The sequence below is a fragment of the Nycticebus coucang genome, chromosome 7, assembly GCF_027406575.1.
Source record: "Nycticebus coucang isolate mNycCou1 chromosome 7, mNycCou1.pri, whole genome shotgun sequence".
Lineage (NCBI taxonomy): Eukaryota > Metazoa > Chordata > Mammalia > Primates > Lorisidae > Nycticebus > Nycticebus coucang.
The window spans coordinates 96,310,981-96,332,834 of record NC_069786.1 but is presented as its reverse complement, the minus strand read 5'-3'; the positions used below and the strand labels follow the sequence as shown (position 1 = coordinate 96,332,834).

The following is a 21,854-nucleotide window of genomic DNA, read 5'->3' as shown; positions in this document are numbered from 1 at the left end:
ACAGTTAACACAGTGATGCCCAAGCGTTGGGCCGAACCTGTCAATTTCTCTTCCTTTTCCTCTCAGCATACTCTCAAGAGATTAGGTTCTAGTGAAGTGTTATTAGCAAAACTTCCCACAAGATCTTGGTTTTATTATTAACCTCATAATCAGAATTGAGTTCTTCCTACAACCATCATAGTTGACTATGTTAATTTTTCATGCCCTAAACCTAGCCTTTATGGGAGTGCTTCATTAGGTATCAGTGGAGATTAATCGCAGACTTCATATACAGTTCTTAAAATGTCAAATCAGTTTTGACAAAGTTAAGGGTGAGACTGAAACCACAACCTCATTTTACATGGGGCATCATATGGCCTGTACTTCCTGCCCCTGTTCGTACCAGAGAGATCAGGGCAGCCACAGTCCCAAGTTATCCTAGCCCCCAAAAGCCATCACTAAAGTTTTTGTACTGGTTTTAAGCTTTTCTTTACCTACTGCAGAAACTCATTGAGGTGCATTATTTTGCCTGTTCATAACATGGTACCTTTGAAAAATTACATGTGATTTTGAAGCAAATCAGGTTGCCATATTAAAGCTGCCCCTTTGAAGCTTCCCCAGGCCTCTTGGGAAGAAGACATCAAGTAAACTCAGTGGGAGAATAGCCTTTGAGTGGTTACTACCACTTTGCTATAGAAACTATTTAATCATCATCTTTTCACCGGGCCACGATGAGGGTGAGGCAAGTGAGGTGCCTAGTGTGCAGAACATAAGGAGGCCTGTGCTTGCCAAGCCACAGCCTGCATTTTCATCATTTCATGCTCTAGCCACTTGCTCACCTCACTCTAGACCCCCATGTCGATCTTTCAAGAGAGTCTTACTACTGGTTTTCTGCTCTAAGTGTCTGTTTTTTTCACCCCTACTCTGATAAATTCTTGAGGAGCTTGCCCACTATAGTGCCATATCACAGGTATGCTGAGATTTGGGCCCGAAATGGGGGACTAGAAATATTTTGGTTGTTTTCTGTCAGTGTATTTTGCTGTTAATATTCTGCTAGTGTTTAAGTGGAAAAGTACGAGATTCCAAATTCATTCTTTTTTTTTTTTTTTGGACAAATATAAATGACTCTTGCAGTTGTATGTACCCGTGTACGCATGTGTGTGCATATTTACATATATAAAGACATAGTCAAGCTGCATGGCGTCGAAGCGCTATGCATTTCCTGTATGTCTATGGGAAGGAGGGCAACAAAATTTTATGTAATCTCCTCCTCACTTGAGCCCACATATCAGAGGAGTTAAAAGAGCTGTTCTGATCTAACATTTTTCTTACTCTCAATTGTGGTCTCAGTCATTCCAAATACGTTCATAGAGATGTGAGAGACGTGTTAAGATAGCCCAGAGACATGAAAATACAGTTTAAAATATAGTATGTATCTTCGAAAAGTAAGAAAAGAAATAAGCAGATCACTGTTACTTATTACATTTAAGGTATAAAATAATTAACTTTCAACCATAACCAAATGCTCAGCACAGATCTTTTTTTCAGGTCTAGATGACCCCCCTCTTCAGGGATTCCCTGAAGCCCTTGACAAGTCTCCCTTGCAGTTAGCCTTTTATCCATTTCAGTTTTCTTGATTAGGTTATCTTGAATCATTAGGGGGTTTATTTATTTTAATAGACACTTATTGGATTCATGAAAAGAGAATTCTGTGACTAAGAAACAAGAGCTGAATATTATCTGGCTCATTTCACACTTCAGAAGAGTCTCAACCAGCTGAAGAGAAATCCTTTCACAGTTACAAAAGTTTGTTTGGGGACTTTATGTGCTTCCATTTAGAAAGCGAACTGTCTGTGGTTAATAATATGAATTTCCTTTTGAGACACTCAGAAAACATTTCCTTTTGGTTACATATGCTGACATTTTCTGTATTGAAGATGTGGGTGAGTAAATGGCCTTTTACATTTCTGCTGCAGGAAAACTTGAGTCATTCTCTTGAAGAGCTGTTCATTTGCTGACTTATCCATTCATTAGAGTTCCTAGAGGGGCAAAGCTGTGGGGGCTAGTTGCTATTTAGTAGATTGAATTCACTCATTAGATCTGGGTCAGGCACATCAAGGGGAACAATAATCACTGTGGCAAGGCCCTGCTTTCAAGGAGCATACAGCCTTACTGAACAGAGACAAAGTTGTTAGTTCTGTCTCGGTAGAGAGTAGAGCAGGCTGTGAACTTGTGTGTAATATAAGCAAGTTCTCGTTTGTGTTTGTTATGAAATATGATAAAACCTAGAAAATTGGTCATAAACATAGAACTTTTTTTTTTTTTTAAGTAAAATAAAAACATGGGGATTGGGAGATGTTGAGATCATAATCAATGTCTTTTCTTTTTTTTTTCCAGAGACAGAGTCTCACTTTGTCACCCTGGGTAGAGAGCCGTGGCATCATAGCTCACAGCTCCAACTCTTGGGCTTAGGCAATTCTCTTCCCTCAGCCTCCCAAGTAGCTGGGATGATAGGCGCCAGCCAGAAAGCCCAGCTATATTTTTTGTTGTTGTTGCAGTATGGCCTGGGCCAGGTTTGAACCAGCCACCCTTGGTATATGGGGCCAGACCCTACTCACTGAGCCATAGGTGCCACCCATAATCAATGTCTTGAGGAAGGGAAAGCAAGTAACTTTGTACACACTGGCATTTCAGTACCATGGACAGAATCCCACTCTGCTCATCTGCAGGTCCCCCCACTCCCCACCTACCCAATATCACTGAAACCTAAAGTTTAAAACTTGGATTCAAACTCCTATCTGATAGGCTCCAAACTCAAACACTAGGCGGTATCATTGTTTTGTGAAAGACCACCCTGGACATTTGAACATTCTCTGTCTTTGGTATGCTGAGCATGGAAAATAAGTCACTCATTTACTGTCAACTTGAAAACTTGAAATCTTTGAAAATTTTTGAAATGAACTAGGTAATGCCATTCCTCAGTTGTTTTCAATCCAGGTGAGCTTTAAAAACTCTTATCTGAACAACAACACAACAACACACCCATCCCCCCTACATACATACTGAACCTCGTTCACACACCAAGAAAATAAATAGCTAAAATGATGAGAACAGATTATTTAAATGATTGATATACTGTAGCTCTTTATGATACATGTTATGTCTTTTTAGAGTGAAAACTCCTGGAGGATGTTGTTTATGAACTGTGTCCTTTACTAATACCAGGCCTTCGTGGGTACCAGTTAGTTCCAATCAACACAATTTTACTATGAAAAAAAGATATCTAGGCTAAGCTAGGAGTGGTATGCTTGACTTGTCATAGTCTTTTCTCCAAGGACTTCTTGCTAAAAAGGAAAAATGTGTGGGCGTGTGGGAGAAAGAAAAGTTAATTCTTTGTCATATGAGGCAAAAATCCTTCAATGACTCATAGGACCCATAGGATTAAGTTATAATTTCTTTGCCTGGCATTCTTTATAATCTGACCCCTGCCTTCATTTCCAGACTGTGCTTTAGTCCCACAGAATTGCTTCTGATTCCCTGGGGGTGATAATTTTACATGTCTTTGCATTTGCTGATATTGTTGTCTGTACTTGGTATGTGCTTCCAGTTTTCTCCACACCCATTGAGATCCATCTTTATCTTCCAAGATTCAACTTACATGTCATATTCTCAATGATGACACTTTTCCTGAGCTGTTTCGATCACTTCCTTGTTGATAAATAAAAAGTGATGATAAAAAGTGATGATGACAATTAGATGATGTATGTAGTGTACCAGCCCATTGCATAGCACACAGGAGGTGAGTGTTGAGTAGATTTTTAACTGAATTAATGTTCTGAGAGAGCCCAGGTACTCTTTGCAACTTATGTAATAGAATACATTGGATCACCCCATTTTCCATATTATGTGCATGCATTAGAGATGGGGACACAAACCTCAGCACATTGACAAGAGTGCCTCTGAGAATTAGCGCTGCTCCCCCAAAATAACCCTTAGAATGTAAGACTGCAAGATATTCCTGTAGGCTAATTTCTACGTATTCCAATAATATCAGTTCAATCCAATGAGAGTTTATTGAGCATATACTGTGTGCAAGGAACCATACTCTGCCAAAATGAGTATGAAACCAAATCTTGTCTTCTACTTCCCTCAAGTAGGTGATTGTTTTGATGGGAATGCAGACATGCCTTCTCCTAACAATAATAGTTACCAAATTGTGAAAGCGTAAAAGCAAAATGCTTTAGGGTCTTGCAGGAGCGAGCAATGAATTCTCACAGGAGATCACGTAAGACTATGTTCAGCTGAGCTTTGAAGTACATCTCATAGGGAACAGAAATTTGGGCATGAGATATTCTACCCAAGAGAGTTACATTGCAAAAGCACGGAGGTGAGACTGTACCCAGCATCTTGGGACTGTAAGCAATTCACAGTGGCTGGAACACAAAGTCAATAGGGGAATTGATGGAAGATAAATTCATGAAAGAAAAACGAAACAAACTGTGGTTCTTATTGTTGTCTCTTCTAATGAACCGTAAACTAGAGATCATTTCATTTATGCACCTCATCAGTGAAATTACTGATTTAACCAAAAATAAACTCTGGGGTTATTACTCACCTTCCAAAAGAATTAATGGCACATTGCTTGAAATAGTAAGAATTTCTGATACATTTATAATATGATTTGCTTTGTAAATTTAGATTGACAGTCAACTTTTAAAAAACACATGTGTTGTAAACAAACTAAATCTTGACTGGTGTAAGTGTCACCTCACCTGTATAGTTGGGAAGGGTAGTTGGAGTTGTTTTTTCTACTGATGGAAATATATTTGTTTAAGAGGCTGATGAGATGGCCAAAATGAGATGTTAATAAACATTATTTGCTTATTCACTGAATGCTTGGGAACTCTTTAACCAGTGATTGCAAGGAAGCAATCTTTGAACTTATGTTCCTTCTCTAGGTTGAGATTTTGAAAGGTTAAAGAAGGTTTTGGTCATGAATTCCTTGGTATCATTACAATTAGGCATGTATTTATATTTTTTAATAGAAGTTCTAAGTATTTTCTTCATTAAAAAAACACTTTTTTATTTTGAACTAATTTTAGACTCACAGAAATGTTGCAAAATTATACAGAAGGGATAATTGTACTGAACCGTATGCATATCCCTCACCTATATTCTCCTAACACTGACACCAAAATGCAATTATTCATATAGTGCAATTATCAAAGCCAGGAAATTAACATTATTTTAATACTATTAACTAAACTAAGACCTTATTTTAATCTTATAATTTGACCACAGGATTCGCCATGTGATTCCAGGAACCACATTTCATTTAGCTGTTATTTCTTATTGATCTTCTGTAGTCTGCGACAGTTCCTAAGTTTTTCCTTTTCTTTCATGACCTTTCCACTTTTGAAGAGTACTGACTGGTTTGTCAGATACCTCTCAATTTGGGCTTGTTTGATGTTTTCTCATGTTTTGACTGAGGTTATGCATTCAGGGCATGACCACCTCAGATAAGATACTGTGTCCTTTGCAATGCTTTGTGTCACAGCATTCATAGTGTCAGTATCTAATCACTTGTGATACTGGCCTTGACCAGTTGGTCATGGTGGTTTTTCTTTGCATTTTTAACCCTGAAGGCTAATCACTATCTGCTATTTCCAACAGATAACAAGACAACAGATCTTGGAGTGTGGAATGGGAAGGGAACATACAGATCATCTTTTGTTAACCACTCCTTTCATAGTTGAGCACCTAGAAACTCCATCAGTTACTTAATGGTCACCCACTTATTATATTTAATGACAGAGCAGAAACTTAGTAGTTAGGACTCAGGAATCCAAGTCTAATACTCTCTGTACTTCCTAACTGTGCTCAGACACTTGTAATTCACTTAGTCCTAGTTTTACCAGACTGTACAAGCTAAATGGACTGTATGAATATTCAGCCAACCTTTGGCTAAAACTTAGAACCAAACCAACAGAGAAATACAGGGAGGTATCTACTCCACAATTCATGATGCCCACTCACAGAGTGGGCCAAGGCTAGAAATCAGATGAACTTCTGTATCTGTGTTTCCAAAATGAAAATAATTCTCCTGGAATACTCCATATAACACATAGGGAACAACAACAAAAAACCTACTTGAGATTTTTAACAGAAAAAGGAGATTTGTTTATTAATAATTCATGAGTTCCCATTGAACATGCATGACAGAAACAGTGCTATTCAATAGAGAATACTGTCATCTGTCACTGTTTTATTTGACATTTACACTTTTTTTTTTTTTTTTTTGCCTGATACTGCAAAACTTTCTTGGATGGCATGCAAAAATTATATAAATGAAAAAATCCCAGTGTGGGGACCCTTTATCTCTTCTGTGATGGGCCCACTTACAACTACATACATGTGTGCTCGTGCGCAGCGTGCTGCTTTCTCACACAGTCATTAGTCGCCAAACAAGCTAATAAGAGACCCTATTGAGAAAACAGAGATAAGCATCCCAAAAGGGCTGGTGAAAGGATCATGTGAATAAAACAACGGTGGGTGAGATGGGAAGTGAGGTGGAAGAATAGATTGCCTGAAGATTTCCATACAAATGAATGGAGTGAGCAAGTGAGTCAGATCGAGGGGAAAGCACATCATGGCTGCCGTGAAGAAAGCTGACAAAAAAGTACCTTGCCATTTCAGATACAAAATAAGTATTTATAAACGGCATCACAGGAACACCACGAGTAGGGAATATCGGCATTTGGTCAAAGAGCAAGTTTGAGTTGGGAAAGTCTGATGGTGTGTGCTACTATAAGGCCCCAGTAATCATTCTGCTCTGTAGGGTTAGTTATTATTTATACAAATCGCAGAACCAGCTGATACATTCATAAACTAATTATTGAAGCAGCTGGGTACACATGGTGCAATATGTCCAAGGCTGTGAAGTATCACAGATTTCTTGGGGCCTGCTGTGGTGGGGGTGCACTGTTGAAAGCGCCATCCCTTAATCTGATCAGCCAAGCAAACGCTTTGTGGGGAAACTAGATTAATAACCCTCTAAATACCATGAATGTGCTTCATCTTCAAAACCGGGTTCCCTTAAACATGCTATTAGCTCAGCTCCATCAGGGAATTGAGGAAGTTCTCTGGTGCCCTAAGAAGAGGGTCTTGTTGGGTACCTCCCTGTGCCAGAAATTAATTTGGTTTGCTTATGTCTGCACACATGATCACACTTGAGTCTAATCTGCTTCCTAATAGCTTCAAGGTCAAGACCTTGCATGTCAGTGGGCAAATTGAGCACTACGCTTCTTAAAGACTGATGGCAGACAGCACACAGTCCATAACGAGGCCCACAGTGTTGTTCTAAGTGATTGTAATGAGTGCAGATTATAACAGCGCGTATAAATCAAATGCAGCAATGAATGTTGTGCGAGACATTCCCAGTGTCATAAGTGGAGATACTACTCAGCTGTCACCTGTCTCCTTTCAAGCTGTGGGTTCCCACAATGCAATTCAGTCCTCCCGCAGAACAGCAGGTGCTGTCTTCCTTCAGGTCTTGGTATCTCAGAACTTCATCTCTTAACAGATGTAGGTTTTTGTTTTTATTTCCGTTAAATGATTGGTCTCCATGCTATCACCTCCCCTGCGAGATGTTAAACATACCTGTTTGAAACATTTGAAAGGTTTCAGTTGGAGACTTATTCAGATCTGTGAAAAGACAGAGAAAAGGAGCTTATTTTTTTCCACAGATGGTTTATTTTCCATTTCAAGAATTCTTTCCTTTGTACAAAGAAACCCTTGAGGAAACACTTTAGAAATTGGACGTTTTAAAAAATAGAATTTATTTTCTGGTAGGGATAACAAATTTGTCTTCATTTTTCATATACATTGCACCTTGAAAATCAACCATTACCTGTCTCTCAATTGAGTTTTTTAAAAAAAATCTATGAAAATACTGGGAAAAAAACATTTCCAAGTAAATGATAAGGTATCTTGTTTTCATTCTTCCTAACCTTCTAACTCTCCCAAGCTTCCAGTTTATTGCAAGAAAAGATCAGGTCTGCGCAAATGTGGCCTCTCACTTGTAAAAACAAGGCAGTGTTGTGTTACAGATTAGTTTATAAATCCCTGGTGGCTTCACAGTTCAGTGCCTACAGCTGCTGCAGATGGGCCTGGGTTTTTGTCTCTTCGCAGTGCTGCAGCCGGCAGTTGAAGGAGAAAATGGAATGATCAGGTTATTAACATGGAGGCCGCGAGGAAGAGGCTGCACAATGAGAACAGCTGGTGTTGCTGTCTTGGCTGATGCAGCGGAGATAATCAAATCTTGCCTTTTATTTTTATTTATTTATTTTTTTTGGTAAAGGCAGAAGACACAGTGGAGAGTTAGACAAACAACAGCTTATGATATTATATGGGGTTTTTATAATGCATGTCAGGAACTTTGAGTGGCTTACAAGTGATGATACAGAATTTGCTGAGGTTTGGGATTTATTTATCACAAAGTCATTTGTGTTTATTGATGCACCTTTTTAGAAAAATTTTTACTCTTTTGCAAGAGGCATAATGTGGGACAATTCTTGTTTTTAAAATTAGCGATGTAGCTTGGAAATGATGGGTTAGAAAGCTACTGAGTAAAATATTTTGACATGAGTCAGTGAGCGATGTTGACAGCATCCTCTGTATTATTTTCATATAATCCATCATTATTTGCATTACATTTTCTTTCTCGTGCAGTTGCAAGGGAGACAACATCCGGATGCCAGAGTTTGGAGGCAGACATTTGCAGGTGTGACCCCACCAACTGCCTACCTTCCTGCAGGTGTGGCTGTGGCAGGACGGTGATAGGTGATGGTTAAGGGGCCTAGAGCCCAAAGCATTCAGAGATTGAGCCACTATACATTTCTTTTATTCTAACAATTTTTTCTATTTTGTGGAGTTATTGATAATTGTAAGAACATTTCCTCTCTAGAGAATTCATTGTTATTTACACTTAACACATTTTTCCTTTTTTAGAATTTGCCATCTCATGACATATATTAGTTTATCATCACTTTTTTCTTAGAATGGAATACTAGCCAACTGGGCGTAATTTATAAAAATTGACCAACACAAACTTCTTTTTCTGAGAATCAGATAACTATAATCTTGCTTGATTATCTTTTACAAAGAAACTGCAGTTGGGAATATGTTTTATAAGCAGGGTGATAAAATAATCAACAAAGGTAAAGATTTTTAAGCATTGGTGTAACCATCCAGGTGGTTATTTTTTGGTTTTTAGAGTCAGGTTGTTTCAGTGTCTCCCCTCAGGTTGGTAGGAACAATTTCAACAAGAAAATATGCTAAATTGGGGGTCATCTCAAATCCTCTGCACCTGTAGGTGAACTTTATTAAATGCTTCTCTCTCCAGGGATGGCTGTGTGAACTACTCCGCTGGAAGGAGAACCCAAGCCCTGAAAACCGTACCCTCTGGGAAAACCTCTGTACCATCCGCCGCTTTCTGAACCTTCCCCAGCATGAAAGGGATGTGATCTATGAGGAGGAATCCAGGCACCACCACAGCGAGCGCATGCAACATGTGGTCCAGCTTCCACCTGAGCCAGTACAGGTGAGCCCCACCCCCTGCACCCTCCGTCTGAGCAGGGCTTTCTGTGCCAGCAGTAGCTGCTGAGGGTCGGGGAGTGCACCACACTAACTTCTGTTGGAGGATGTCCATGCCATGTCCCCAAGTACAGAACACTTGCTGTTACAGTGTGCACACTGTGTGTGTGTGTGTGTGTGTGTATGTGCACACACAAAGAAAAATGACTGAGAAGTGGAATGCCAAAGATAGCTCCTTTCATGAGAGCATGGTATTTGTAGGGTTGTGAAGCCATAGCACTCGTGGAGAATGAAATCTCCTGATTGAGAAATGTAGTTTCCATCAGTTCATTTTCTAAAGAAAAACTCTGAGGCAGTTTTTGACCTAAAATTTTTCAAGGAATGTTTGATTAGGCTAAGGAGAAGAAATGGCCACATGACCTAGGGAATACCATTGAACTCAGCTGAACCTTTGAGAGACAGATTGTGACAGATTCTTAGAATTTTTAATATGGAATTTTGCTGTCTTTGGTTTCCTCTGTTTTAGAAATCTGCCTTCATTTGGATTGCATGTTTTGTTGGCTTAATTTTCGTTCTTATTAAGAGAAGTAATAGTGCTTTCTGAAAATAACTGAGTTTAACTACTGACTCTGCAATCTAAAATTAATTACTGTCAAGAAGAAATATTAACTAGGGTTTCTGAGGTTAGACCTTGTCAGAGTTTTGCACAGGAATTGTTTTGGTGAGATCTGTTGTACTGCTCAACCCCAGCTGCTACTAAAGAGGACTCCTTCATGGCTTCTCTCTGAATCTCCTTTTGTGTAGCAAGAAGAGGACAGTCCAGGCTGGTGTGCATATGTGTGTGTGTGAGTCTGAGAAAGATGTAAGAGAATAGAGGGAGAATGTGACATGGTTTCTTGATGACATCAGCAGAGCGGAGGTAAAGGATGTGCTCAAACACTCTGACCTCAGGTTTCTGTGTCTCCTTCTCCTTGCTATACCCATTCATGCCTTGGGGAGAAGCCGAAGATAACTGGGACCTTACGTCACTTTTCCTCCAAATATTGACATCTGAGTCTGTGCTTTCACGCTGTCATTGGTCAGTTTCCAGGGTCAAAATCACAGAGGGAATTGTCCTGTTAAGACTCATGGCTTCTTGGGGTCAGTCTCTTGTAATTAATTCCATAGAGCACCCTGTCCTCTCTTGGTCCTTTCCTTACTGGGGCCTCTCCCAAATACCTGGGTACCTCCCAATAGATAATTAGACCAACATACTGAGTCACACAGAGCAATGAATGGCTTTTAAACTTGAAGATTTAATAGAAGTTAATGAGAGGCCAAATATAGGTTTTCCAACCTTTTATTTTAGAAAATAAATTTACTTGAAAAATTCAGGCGATGCTCTCATTTATTATCAGTATCATTTCATAAATACCCTTTAATTTCCAACAAATGAATGATATGAAATCAATTCAGCCATATGAAAAACTCACTATTACCTTTTCTCCCCTCCTTCTTTTGATATGAACTGGTCCAAACTTCTGTCTCTAACCAGCCATAAGGCCAAGGATTCGCTTCAGGGAGCCACTGACTGTGCGTGGACTTTTTATTCAAGGTTCCATCTTAGTTCAATACAGGTGAAGTAGAAATAGGACAGGAGTGTAAAATTGATTTATTCTAGATATTAATAACAGCCCATTTTAATCATAAGATGAAGTTGGAAACTTGGCAAAATTTAAGATAAAAATACTAAAATGCATTCTCTGTTCTAATTAAGGACTCTTCATTTGGATAGCTCTTATACCACACCTGTCTCTGCTTTTTGTCTGGAAATGATCCCTGTGGGTCCTGTGTTTAGGTAGCTAAAAAGACATTCATCGTGATGTTTTGTCTGATAGTTGACCAGTTTGCGTACAGTAAATCTTAGGAGCAGACTCATAAATTGATTTATGAGTTTTATTATCTTTTATGTTAGTCTGTCAGAAATAGAGTGTCCTAACAGTATTTAATGGCTAAGCAAAAATCAGTCTGTAATTTTTCTTTTTATCTTTAAGCACTTTATGACTATTAACATTTATTACTAATATCACTAAGAGAAATTCACTTATTTTATCAAAGGTTATTCCTATTACTAAGATCTTAGCTAGAGAGTTTACAAATACGGTCATTTTCTCTACAGTGACTTTGCCTTAACCGTTGACCTTGATATCACAACATGAAACTCTTCAGTACAACACCTTTTTTTATATCATGCCTATCTCTGAGTGACATTGCTTTGCAATGTTGAACTTGTGTTTGTCAACAAAATTTGAAGCTGGGAGATTAATTATTTATTACAGTCATAATCGAAAAACAAAGAAAAATATCTGGCACCAGCCAGCAGAACTCTTTTTTTTTTTTTTGCAGAGACAGAGTCTTACTCTATGGCCCTCGGTAGAGTGCCGTGGCCTCACACAGCTCACAGCAACCTCCAACTCGTGGGCTTAAGCGATTCTCTTGCCTCAGCCTCCCGAGTAGCTGGGACTACAGGCGCCCGCCACAACGCCCGGCTATTTTTTGGTTGCAGTTCGGCCGGGGCCGGGTTTGAACCCGCCACCCTCGGTATATGGGGCCGGCGTCCCACCGACTGAGCCACAGGCGCCACCCCAGCAGAACTCTTGAAACCAGAGAATACAGTTGGCAGAGCCTCTTGGACTTGGGAAGAACTATGTTTAAAAAGATACCAAGCTACCAAAAAATGTTGATAATTGTCCAAAAGTCAAGCCGTTGGACTCAGGCTTGGAATTCACTTGTGCCCTTTTATCAACTAAAATTTTAGCAAGATGTAGTAATACATTTTAGAAATCTTAAAATTCATAGGTAGGCAATATTAGTTTGGTGATGTAGTATTATTTCTAATTAGGTAGGAAATGTGCCATTATTAAATAGTTCAGTATCGGTGAAATCAGTGATTATTAAAAGCTTCTGATATATGCAGCATATTAAAAAATGCAGAAGTCCTCTCCAGTTGTGGTCATGGAAGAGCACCATTTAAATGTCTTTAGGTAATTAGGGTGTGCCATTCCTGGATTTTTCTTAAATGGTACAGGTATGAGGCCATGATTCTTGTGCATAATTAGAGTCATAGCCTCTCTCTTCACAGAGTAAAGGAACTTTTTCATGCTGTTTGTTTGCAAATAGAGATCACACATTTTCAGGCTTGTATTGGCTGCAGATGTATTTCTCTTAAGCCCACATTTAAAAATTAGGAGATTTCACATAAAATCCAGAGAATCAGAAGGTCTCCCCCATGGGACTCAGAGTTGTGCATAGGTGGAGCTGATGCCCTTTCCTCAGGGCACACTCCTGTCACTCACGCCCGGAGCGTGTACCAGTGTGCCTAGTGGCCACATCAGAGCTACAAGTGCTTTGCCCCACGGCTCTGAATCCTTCGATGGTAGCCATTATATACCATTTATCCTTGTAATGCTAACTCCCTCCTTTGCATGCTCACCAGTAAGCACATATTTGGTGGAATCTCACATGAGAGATGAAGCAAGATTATAGTTGAGACTAAACCGGGCTGGGGCCACTGAGGGGTGTTGTCATCTCTGGAGACCTGCCAGACCTGGTAGAATGAGATGGCTCTTCCCTGAGAATTCAGATCTCCCCGGGTACTGTGTGGGTTTGACATCATATTGAATTCTCTGGTTTCTCCAGGTTTCTTTTTGGTATTCTAGGTCTCTTCAGAAACTTCATTTAAGTCCCCACTGTTAGAACATAATTTGTAAACCAGATCCATTCACATTAGGGATGTACAGTGGGAGCAATACTATCTCAGGGGGGTGAAACTTGGTTCTTAGGGGGCATTAAAATCTTAGATTATCATTTGTTTGTAGCCTTCCAAAGGGACATGGTACATAAAGAAATTAATATTTTATGAAGAGAGGCAGTCATTAAGTCAGTGCCAAAAATGCCTAAGGAGGCTCTTTAAAGGTGATGCCAAAAATGCCTAAAGGAGGCTCTTTCAATGATGAAAAACCTTTGAGAAATCCTACGCTACATAATGTTTCTAGTTCATGTGTAGGTAGCACACAGAATAGCAACAGAGGTGAGACATGGTAAGGCAAACCAAGCCAAACCAGAATAGTTCACAGAAAAGATGAAATGAATTCCATTTTAACCTGAAAAGGTTAGAGGTAAAATTACGTTTTGTGGTGGTAATGATTTTCACCCAGTGGTTATTATAACCCAAGCCCCTGTAGTGAATAGATATCCTCAAATGAGAAAAACTAGTTGGGTTAGGGTATTTGTTATTGCCAACTGCAGTTTACAACTGGAAAAACCAAAGCAGAGTTGGGTTGAAACTTGCCTGAAGCCAGGGTCAGCAGCTGAATGAAAACGCAGGCGTTTTTGGCATGCAGGCTTTCCCCTGCCCACACTTCCCTCTTAAAGCAGTAGAGAAGAAAGGACACTGTTCATGCTGTGACTCTGCCACTGAGGGAGGTTGGCTGGGGAGCATTTGCCAAATTGCTCATGTCTGTGTAGTGTGTGCTTTACTGCTTTATTGTATTTCCACCACAGTGTTTCCACGGGTTATTTTGTCAGTTCAGGAATTCTGAGCTTGCTGCTGTGTGGTTTCCTAACAAGTACTTGTTTTAAAATTCTGCGTTGTACATTACATAAAAATGTGAGACCTGGTTGGTGACAGCCAGACACTGTCAGCTCTGTTACCTGTCCTAGTCCAGATTGCTGCTCACTCGGGAGGTTGTCAGTATTTTCTAAGCCACAGACTTCCTGACTTTGGTATCAACCAAGGGTTCTCAACCAGAGCTGATTTTGCTCCCTAGGGGATATTTAGCAGTGTCTGGAGGCATTTGGGCTATTATATTCAGGGATATTACTGGTATTTACTGAGTAGAGTCCATGGGTATTGACAAATTTCCCACAATGCATGGGACAAGCGCCCCCCTCCAAAAAATTCCAGAGTCCTACCTGACCCCCAATGCCAGTAGTGTTGGGATTGTAAAACCCTGGTATAGACATGGTAGTAATATGCCTAACAGTAGAAGATAAGAATTCATGAATGTCTCTGAGGCTGATTCTGAGTTTTTCCTATCAAAATTCCATAGTAATAATGCCAGGGACAGAGTGATATAGTGACATTTCTGAGTCTTCTCCTTCTCCTCCCCGCTCCCTTCACCTTCCCTCCCTCGCTCCCCCTCCTTTTTTCCTCCTTCTTCTTCTTCTCTGGCAGCAACTAGGCTTTGTGAGAGCCAGGCTCTTAAAATGTGAGATTTTTACATGTCTTATCTTCTTCAATTATTGTGAAAAATCAGAGGGGTGGTTGATTTTTATCTACTTTCACAGACGAGAAAGTGAAGCTTAAAGAAGTTAAGTAACTTGTTCAAAGTGAGAACTTAAATTTACATCTGTCTGCCTCCAGAGTCTGACTTTTATCTGTGTGCTGGAAAGAACTGTTAACTTGCAACAGCCAGCATTCCCTGAGCACTTACCATTAGCCGTCTGGTATTATGCGGAGTTGTTTGTGTCTACCTTTATTTTTAATCTTTCTACTGAATAGATCTACGTTTTACAGTACACTTAATGCAGTAAAGTCCCTCACTCAGTGTGATGTCAAAGAACTGATGTCACTGAAATTGCCACTTTTCATCAGCTATTTTGGCATTTTTGAGATAGTGTCAAAATACAACTGTCATTGCTAGTGTTTAATGTTCCAATTTACCTGTCAGTCCTGAGAATTTGATACTGCTTGTCTACTCCAGCTGTACAGACTGTATCTTGATTTGTAAATTTTCTACCTGGAGGACAACTTCTAAGAAAATAAATAGGCTAATGAATCAATCCATTAAGAATGTTTGCAAATTCTCCCAACAAAGTTACTAGAATTTTTTTCTACCGTGGTTCATTCTGAGCTCCTATTCAAAGCCTGCTGTTTGAATGTGGCTCCAGAGTGTTGACACCCACTCTGATCCTCAGGAAAAAGGCAAATGGACACTTTCCATTTTTAGTAAAAATTTTGCTGCCATTGGGAACAAGTATGTCCTCATGTGGGGAAGTTTCTGTGAGTCCCTAACCATCAATGGGGGGAACCACATTTTTTCGTATTAATATTAGATTATCCTGCATGCATTCACTCTACTTGAAGAGCATCCTTGGTTTCTATTGCCAGTTAGATTTTCAACATGTCTAAATTTTTTAATTTGCATTCAGGAATATAAAGATATTTGGAAGTCATTTGTAATTCTTTTCATTCTAGGAGATGAACATTTCCATTGTGGGTTCATCTTCTGAAGTGTATTGAATAGGTTTCTCTCTGTGACGATACCAGAAAGTTGAAGAAGCTCATTTGAGTCAGTAGTCAGTGGATTAGACATTACTCTGGCTTTGTTTTTTCCTCAAGATTTAGGCAAAGCAAGACTGCCTATTTTTAAAAATTTACTGTTTCTTAAAGTTTTATTTCTTTTATAAGACAAATTCCAGTTTAGTTAGAAATTGAAGGTATTAGAACTTTAGGAAAATCTGGGGTATAGGACTCTGAGTATGCTTAGATTTTTTTTTTTTTTTTTCCAGCCTGAAAGTGGGAATTCTGCAGTTGCCATTCATGGATTCACCTTCTTGGTTGCCATCTTGAACATCATATACCTCTTTCTCATGTCAGTTTCTTTCCTCTATCAGCTCTTTCCCTCAACATCTGATGGTCCCTTTGTTGTGTAGCCTACCTTATAAGTTCTGCTTATACTCATCATGCCTCTGCACTAAATTCTACCTCCTCTGCACCTTGGCCTGCTTGGGGTACCTGCTGTACGTCGTGAACTTTTTCCATACCTTTGTGAAACCCAGTTCAATACTTTAAATTCACCACAGAGGGACATTGACGAGTCTACCGTATCCTCATGGAGGCAGATTTCCTCAACACTTAATTTCCAGCCAATAATCTGCTTAATTTGGAAGGTATTTCATTTCAAAGAAAGGGCTTTGTTGGGCAAGATATTAGAACAATCTCAAGAGAAAGCCAATTGGCCATAGGACACTTGTAGGTGACCCGTGAGTGGGTTATCCTTCAGCAGGAAAATTAGGGCCCATTTGGTAGAACGTGGCTCCCAGCCATGATTATCATGGCAGATAGTTAAAGCAAGTCTAGTATAACTTCTCATATCAGGGTAGACTTATATAACTTTAAAAAAAAATTTAAAGCACTGTGATTTTAAGTTCCATGTGTGATTTTCAATTTCATGTCTATCCAGAATATTATGCTTTTTTATTTTATTGCAGTTTTTCTAGCATTTGTCATGAAGTTTCATAGGTTTAGTCCCTGTTTATAGATACCAATAGAAATTAAATTTTATAATAGTCCATTCTGGGTCTCCTTATTTATTTCTTTAAAGTGGGTTTAACATTTTACTAGGCTTGTCATGTTAATAATTGAAGCTAGCTTTTTACTTCTCATTTTTCATGGGGTGCTTAGAGTGTATTTGTCAAGCAGAACAGCTCCTATGGGTGACTGAACTTCTGCGACATACCACCTTCCAATTTAAACATCTAGTGTTAGCTACTTCCTGGAAGTGAAATGTTTAATGGCTGGGTTCCACTTCTCCCAATCTTTTCCTGCCCTGTGGGAATGTAGAGAACCTTGGTTTCTTAAGTAGCTGTTATTCCATAATTGCTATGTTTCCTTAAATAATAGTCTAATTTTAATATTTTGCATTTTCAAAAGGCAGCACAACCCTTGCAGTTTACTCTTTTGGTTACTCATCTGCTCCCTGTTTTTTAGATCCCGAAACTGAGTAGAAAGTACTTTATCCAACATTGCTCTGATTGTAGAATCAGGATCAACTGTGTCATTTACATCCCTATAAATAGTCCTCACAGATACAAGTTTCTGCACTGCCCAGTACTCAGAAACCACTAAATTTTATACATACTTTTATGAAGAATCATTTATAGATACTGTCTTTCTGACTTAATAGAAGATTTCCTTTTTTTAGAAGTTTTGGGACAAAGGGTAGAGAAAATTTGTTATTTTTTTTATTTCAGAATATTAGGGGGTACACGTGTTTTGTTTACATAACGTTGTTTTTTGCACAGATTGAGTCTGCTCTTTTGCTACTGTGAACATAAGGATTCTTTTATGTCTCATGGCTTAAGAATCATAAAGGCTAAGGCATCTGAGCTGTGTTAGTAATCTTGATCCTCTAGGAATCAATGAACACAATATAGACATTCATTATAAGCAAAGTGAAACAGTGACGCAGAAGAGTTAATTTATATTGAAATACATGCAAATTATAAGGATTAAAAAGAGGGAAACATGAAACATTTTTGAGAAAAAAAATAAAAGTTTTGGGATAACAAGGTAATCCTTATACGTGTTTTCATATTTTCTTCTGGTGGTATTGAATCAAACCAAGTATAATATGAAACATTTTGTTTCTTGACCTTTTCTTGATATTCTGATAGGAAATTCGTAAGACTGAATGTAACACTTTTGAACATAAAGCTTTGTTATCTTTTTAAAAAATATAATGCTATGGAAATTGTTAGGAGATATTTTTGCTATTATCTTATTGATCATCTCAAGGTTGCTCTTCCTTCCTTTGTTCCTTCTTTCCTTCTTCCTCTTTCTCGTCTTTCTTTCTTTGCAATAATCTGAAACACTCTTTTTTTGTTTTCAGCCTAAAAGTAGAGGGTAACGTCAAATACATTTTGTGCAGGGGAAACTTATTAAATGTGAGTAACATGAAACCATGAGAAAGCGAAAGGCAAAATAAATAGGGACTAAGATAGAAAGTGCCTGAGAATGCGGCCTCCCTTTTCTCTCCAACAGAAAGGAACAGCAATTTAACCCTCAACTAAAATTCAAGCAACTGTAGATATTGATGTGTCATTGTTCTAATCAAGGGTCTTGTCACATTTCATTTGTGAAAAGCAAAGTACATTTCTTTATACTTGTACAGATATCTAGCAAGTCTGCCTTTTGAAAAGATGATTAAAATTGATTGATAAATTTATTCTGGGGCTTTAAGTTATACAGGCATGATTGAGAAGATCAGCTATTTTTGTTCTCACATTTTTTTATTCCACAAATATTTGCTGAGCTCATTCAGCGTTCCAGGTATATTCTAGTTACCACATACATGACAGTGAACAAAACATTATTTCACACCCATACTGGGCAGTTTTCTCCTTTACTCAGAATGCATTTTTGAAACAGATTTCCATTTCCCCCTTGGATACCTTGTATTTTTCTGGAATTCAGACTATAGTTCAGGGGAAGCCATAGGTTCTATTTCTTCCTCTAATCCTGATATTGTGATCTTGCTGCAGTTTTCTAGCTAATTCCAAAATGGACTAGGTAATATGTCTCTAAAACATGTCGAGCCTCTCAGAGGTAGGATTACCTTAAAAAAAAAAAAAAAAAAAGCATGGCTATTTGAAGGTACCAAAGCAAACAGACATTCTGAATCTATTCTAGGGAGTCCAAAGTAGCTCTTCAAAGAATTGCATCTGTTGAATAGTGATTGAGTGGCATTTTAAAAATAGTTTTGGTGGAAAACAGAGAGACGGTAAGTATATCCACTCCATCTCCAATTTCTCCCTGACCACCCAGACAGACCTACCTTTTTTATTCTGATCATATTTATTCTCTCCACTCAGAGTGGCTTCTCCAAGTAGTAACCGTATCACTTGGGATAATTCATTCTTTCTATGTGAACTGAACCACTGGGCTCATTCGGGCATGCACTGGATAAAGCTGTGGCCCTTCGATGAGGTGTGTGAACGAGCCCCTCTTAATAACAAATTGTATGTCAGAAAAGCACACCCTATTCTAGGAGGGATGGGTGCCCGATTCACATTTTCTCCTTAAACTTTCTACCACAGTGATTCTCATTGTTAGGTCATTGTTGATTTGAAAGGTATGATTCGAAAGATGTTTATTATCTTGCAGAAGAAACAGAAATGCACATCTGCAGAGAAGGGCTTCCCACATGGGTGAATGAAGTTGTTATCATTTCACTCTGTTTGGCCAGTATCGGGTGCTTATTTCACATACTTTGGTTTGGACCTGATCACCCAAAGGAGGTCATAAATCTGGCGGTGGGTTGGGGGGGGCGGATTGCAATTGAAATGGGGCATGAGGATAGCTTGAAAAACATTCTTATGAAGTGATGTGCTGGGAACCTGATGGAAATGACAAACTTGACATACAGCCATTGTTAAGGCGTTTTTGAACTGCCTGATTAAAAAATACTTCAATGGAACGTAAAATGCTCAAACGAAAATTACATTTATTTTAACCTCCCTGTCTTAACTTTTAAATGTAAGTGCTATAAATTGCCAAAGACTAAAACAGCTCTGCCGGAAACATGGTGAGGTATGTTAATGAAGAGGAAAAGCCAGGAGGCTTTCAAAGACTTGGGTTTGAATTCTAGGGCCATCACTGGACTTGGAGTTCTGATGTTGCAGAGGCAGCTTAAATTTCTGGAACTAGATATAGTAATTCCAAACCTAAAGGATTATTTAGGTTTAAATGATTTGGTGATTATGCAAAAGGCACCTAAAAAAGGTTAATATTAGTCTTAAGGATAAAAGGAATAAATCCTACTCAGAAGAGTCCAAAGCTGAATCAAGAATGGTATTTAACATCTGATTTTATAACCAGAAAGATACGGGAACATTCCTGGCTTCTATTGTTTGCCTGTTGTACAATTGTTTTGAGACAGATTGAGAGACTCAGAGCTGTCTGCTTTCATATGACCTTTCTACATTTTAAGCACTTTTAAAAGTCATTATAAGTTATTTAAAAGTGAGAAGTTTTTTTTCTCAACTCTGAATAAAATTCTTCTATAAGGCATAATGAAATGTCATTGGGTATGACAAAAGTTAGTCCTTTTTTTTTTTTTTTATGTTTTTAAGCTTAAAAGGCAAAAAGACCACTCAAGTTGTGGATAATCTCAGTAGTATTTGCTGTCCTTGGAACACATCGGCATCTTCCAGATTGTGAAGGTGCCATGTGTAACTCTGTCTGGGTCTCCAAGAGCATTAAATGAGCACCTACTGCATTAGGCCCTCTTGTGCTGACCTCTGATAGACAGACAGTGAAAGGAAACATTATCTGGTCTTGAGCTGTTTACAGGCTACCAGGGAAATGAATATAGACTTGCAAATTAAGACAGGTAGTAGCAAGCAAAGTGGAGATACAGAATTTTCTAAGATCTTAGGATAATCTTCAAGGGGACCTCTGTGCTGAGAATAATAATGGATTTTCACTCCATTCCTGACATCGCTGTCTAGAGTTCCACTTCTCTCCTTCTCATGGAGAAAGGGAAACCGTGTCATTGTCCAAGAGTATAGAATGAGATTTATTTACCAAAACCAAACCAAACAAAAATGTAAAACATTTGTAAATTTTGCTATTTTAACAATTGATGGTAACAAGTTATTTTAAATGACATTCAAAATAAATGCATTGAACAAATCATAGCTTTATGATTGAAAGCTACAGAGTTAAGAACCAGATAATAAATATGACCATTTGATTTTAATTTTGAAAAATTATGATATCTTGCTTATATAATAGTAGAAACAAACATAAATGCTGCTTTTGAAACCACGGCCTTTGTTTATAAAAATTTTAAGTGCATTTAAAATAGAGATGACTGAAATTTGCTTTAATCTACATGTAAGTTAGCTTTAAAGTAAAAAGTTCTCAAATCTAAAATATTTTTCTTCATGTTTGTTGCCCCATAAGGATTTCTATGCACTGTTTCAGGAACTAGGAAATCTTTTTTTTTTTTTTTTTTTTCTTTTTTTTGAGACAGAGTCTCTAGCTGTCGCCCTGGGTAGAGTGCTGTGCTATCATAGCTCACAGCAACCTCAAACTCCTGGGCTTAAGCAATTCTCTTGCCTCAGCCTCCCAAATAGTTGGGACTACAAGTGCCCGCCACAAGGCTCAGTTATTTTGTTGTTGTTGCAGTTGTCATTGTTTTAGCTGGCCCAGGCTGGGTTTGAACCTGCCAGGCTCAATGTATGTGGCCGGCACCTTACCCACTGAGCTACAGTGCTGCCCAGGAACTAGAAAATCTTATAAAGCTTGTAAATCACTTTCTGTCCCTACTTTCAATGAACCTTTGACCGAATAAGAGAAAAGATGGTGTTTGTAAAAGATGATATACTATGTCAGCTACATAGAGACACTCTATGTAAGGGACATAGAGTCCAATCCTAGGGTTGACAGTGCGAACTTGAATGAAACGTTCCACTCTTTGAGTTCCCATTTATTGCTTATAAACTGTTATAAC

At 38.6% G+C, this 21,854-nt stretch overlaps 1 protein-coding gene across 2 annotated transcripts in view; it reads left to right on the top strand.

Moving 5' to 3' along the window:
• SATB2 (SATB homeobox 2) overlaps positions 1 to 21,854 on the top strand; it is a 188,201-nt gene that overhangs the window by 140,756 nt on the left and 25,591 nt on the right. For both annotated transcript variants that reach the window (XM_053598062.1, XM_053598061.1), the window contains one exon: positions 9,383 to 9,580. In XM_053598062.1, the coding sequence (XP_053454037.1) occupies positions 9,383 to 9,580 (198 nt within the window). The remainder of the gene's footprint in view (positions 1 to 9,382; positions 9,581 to 21,854) is intronic.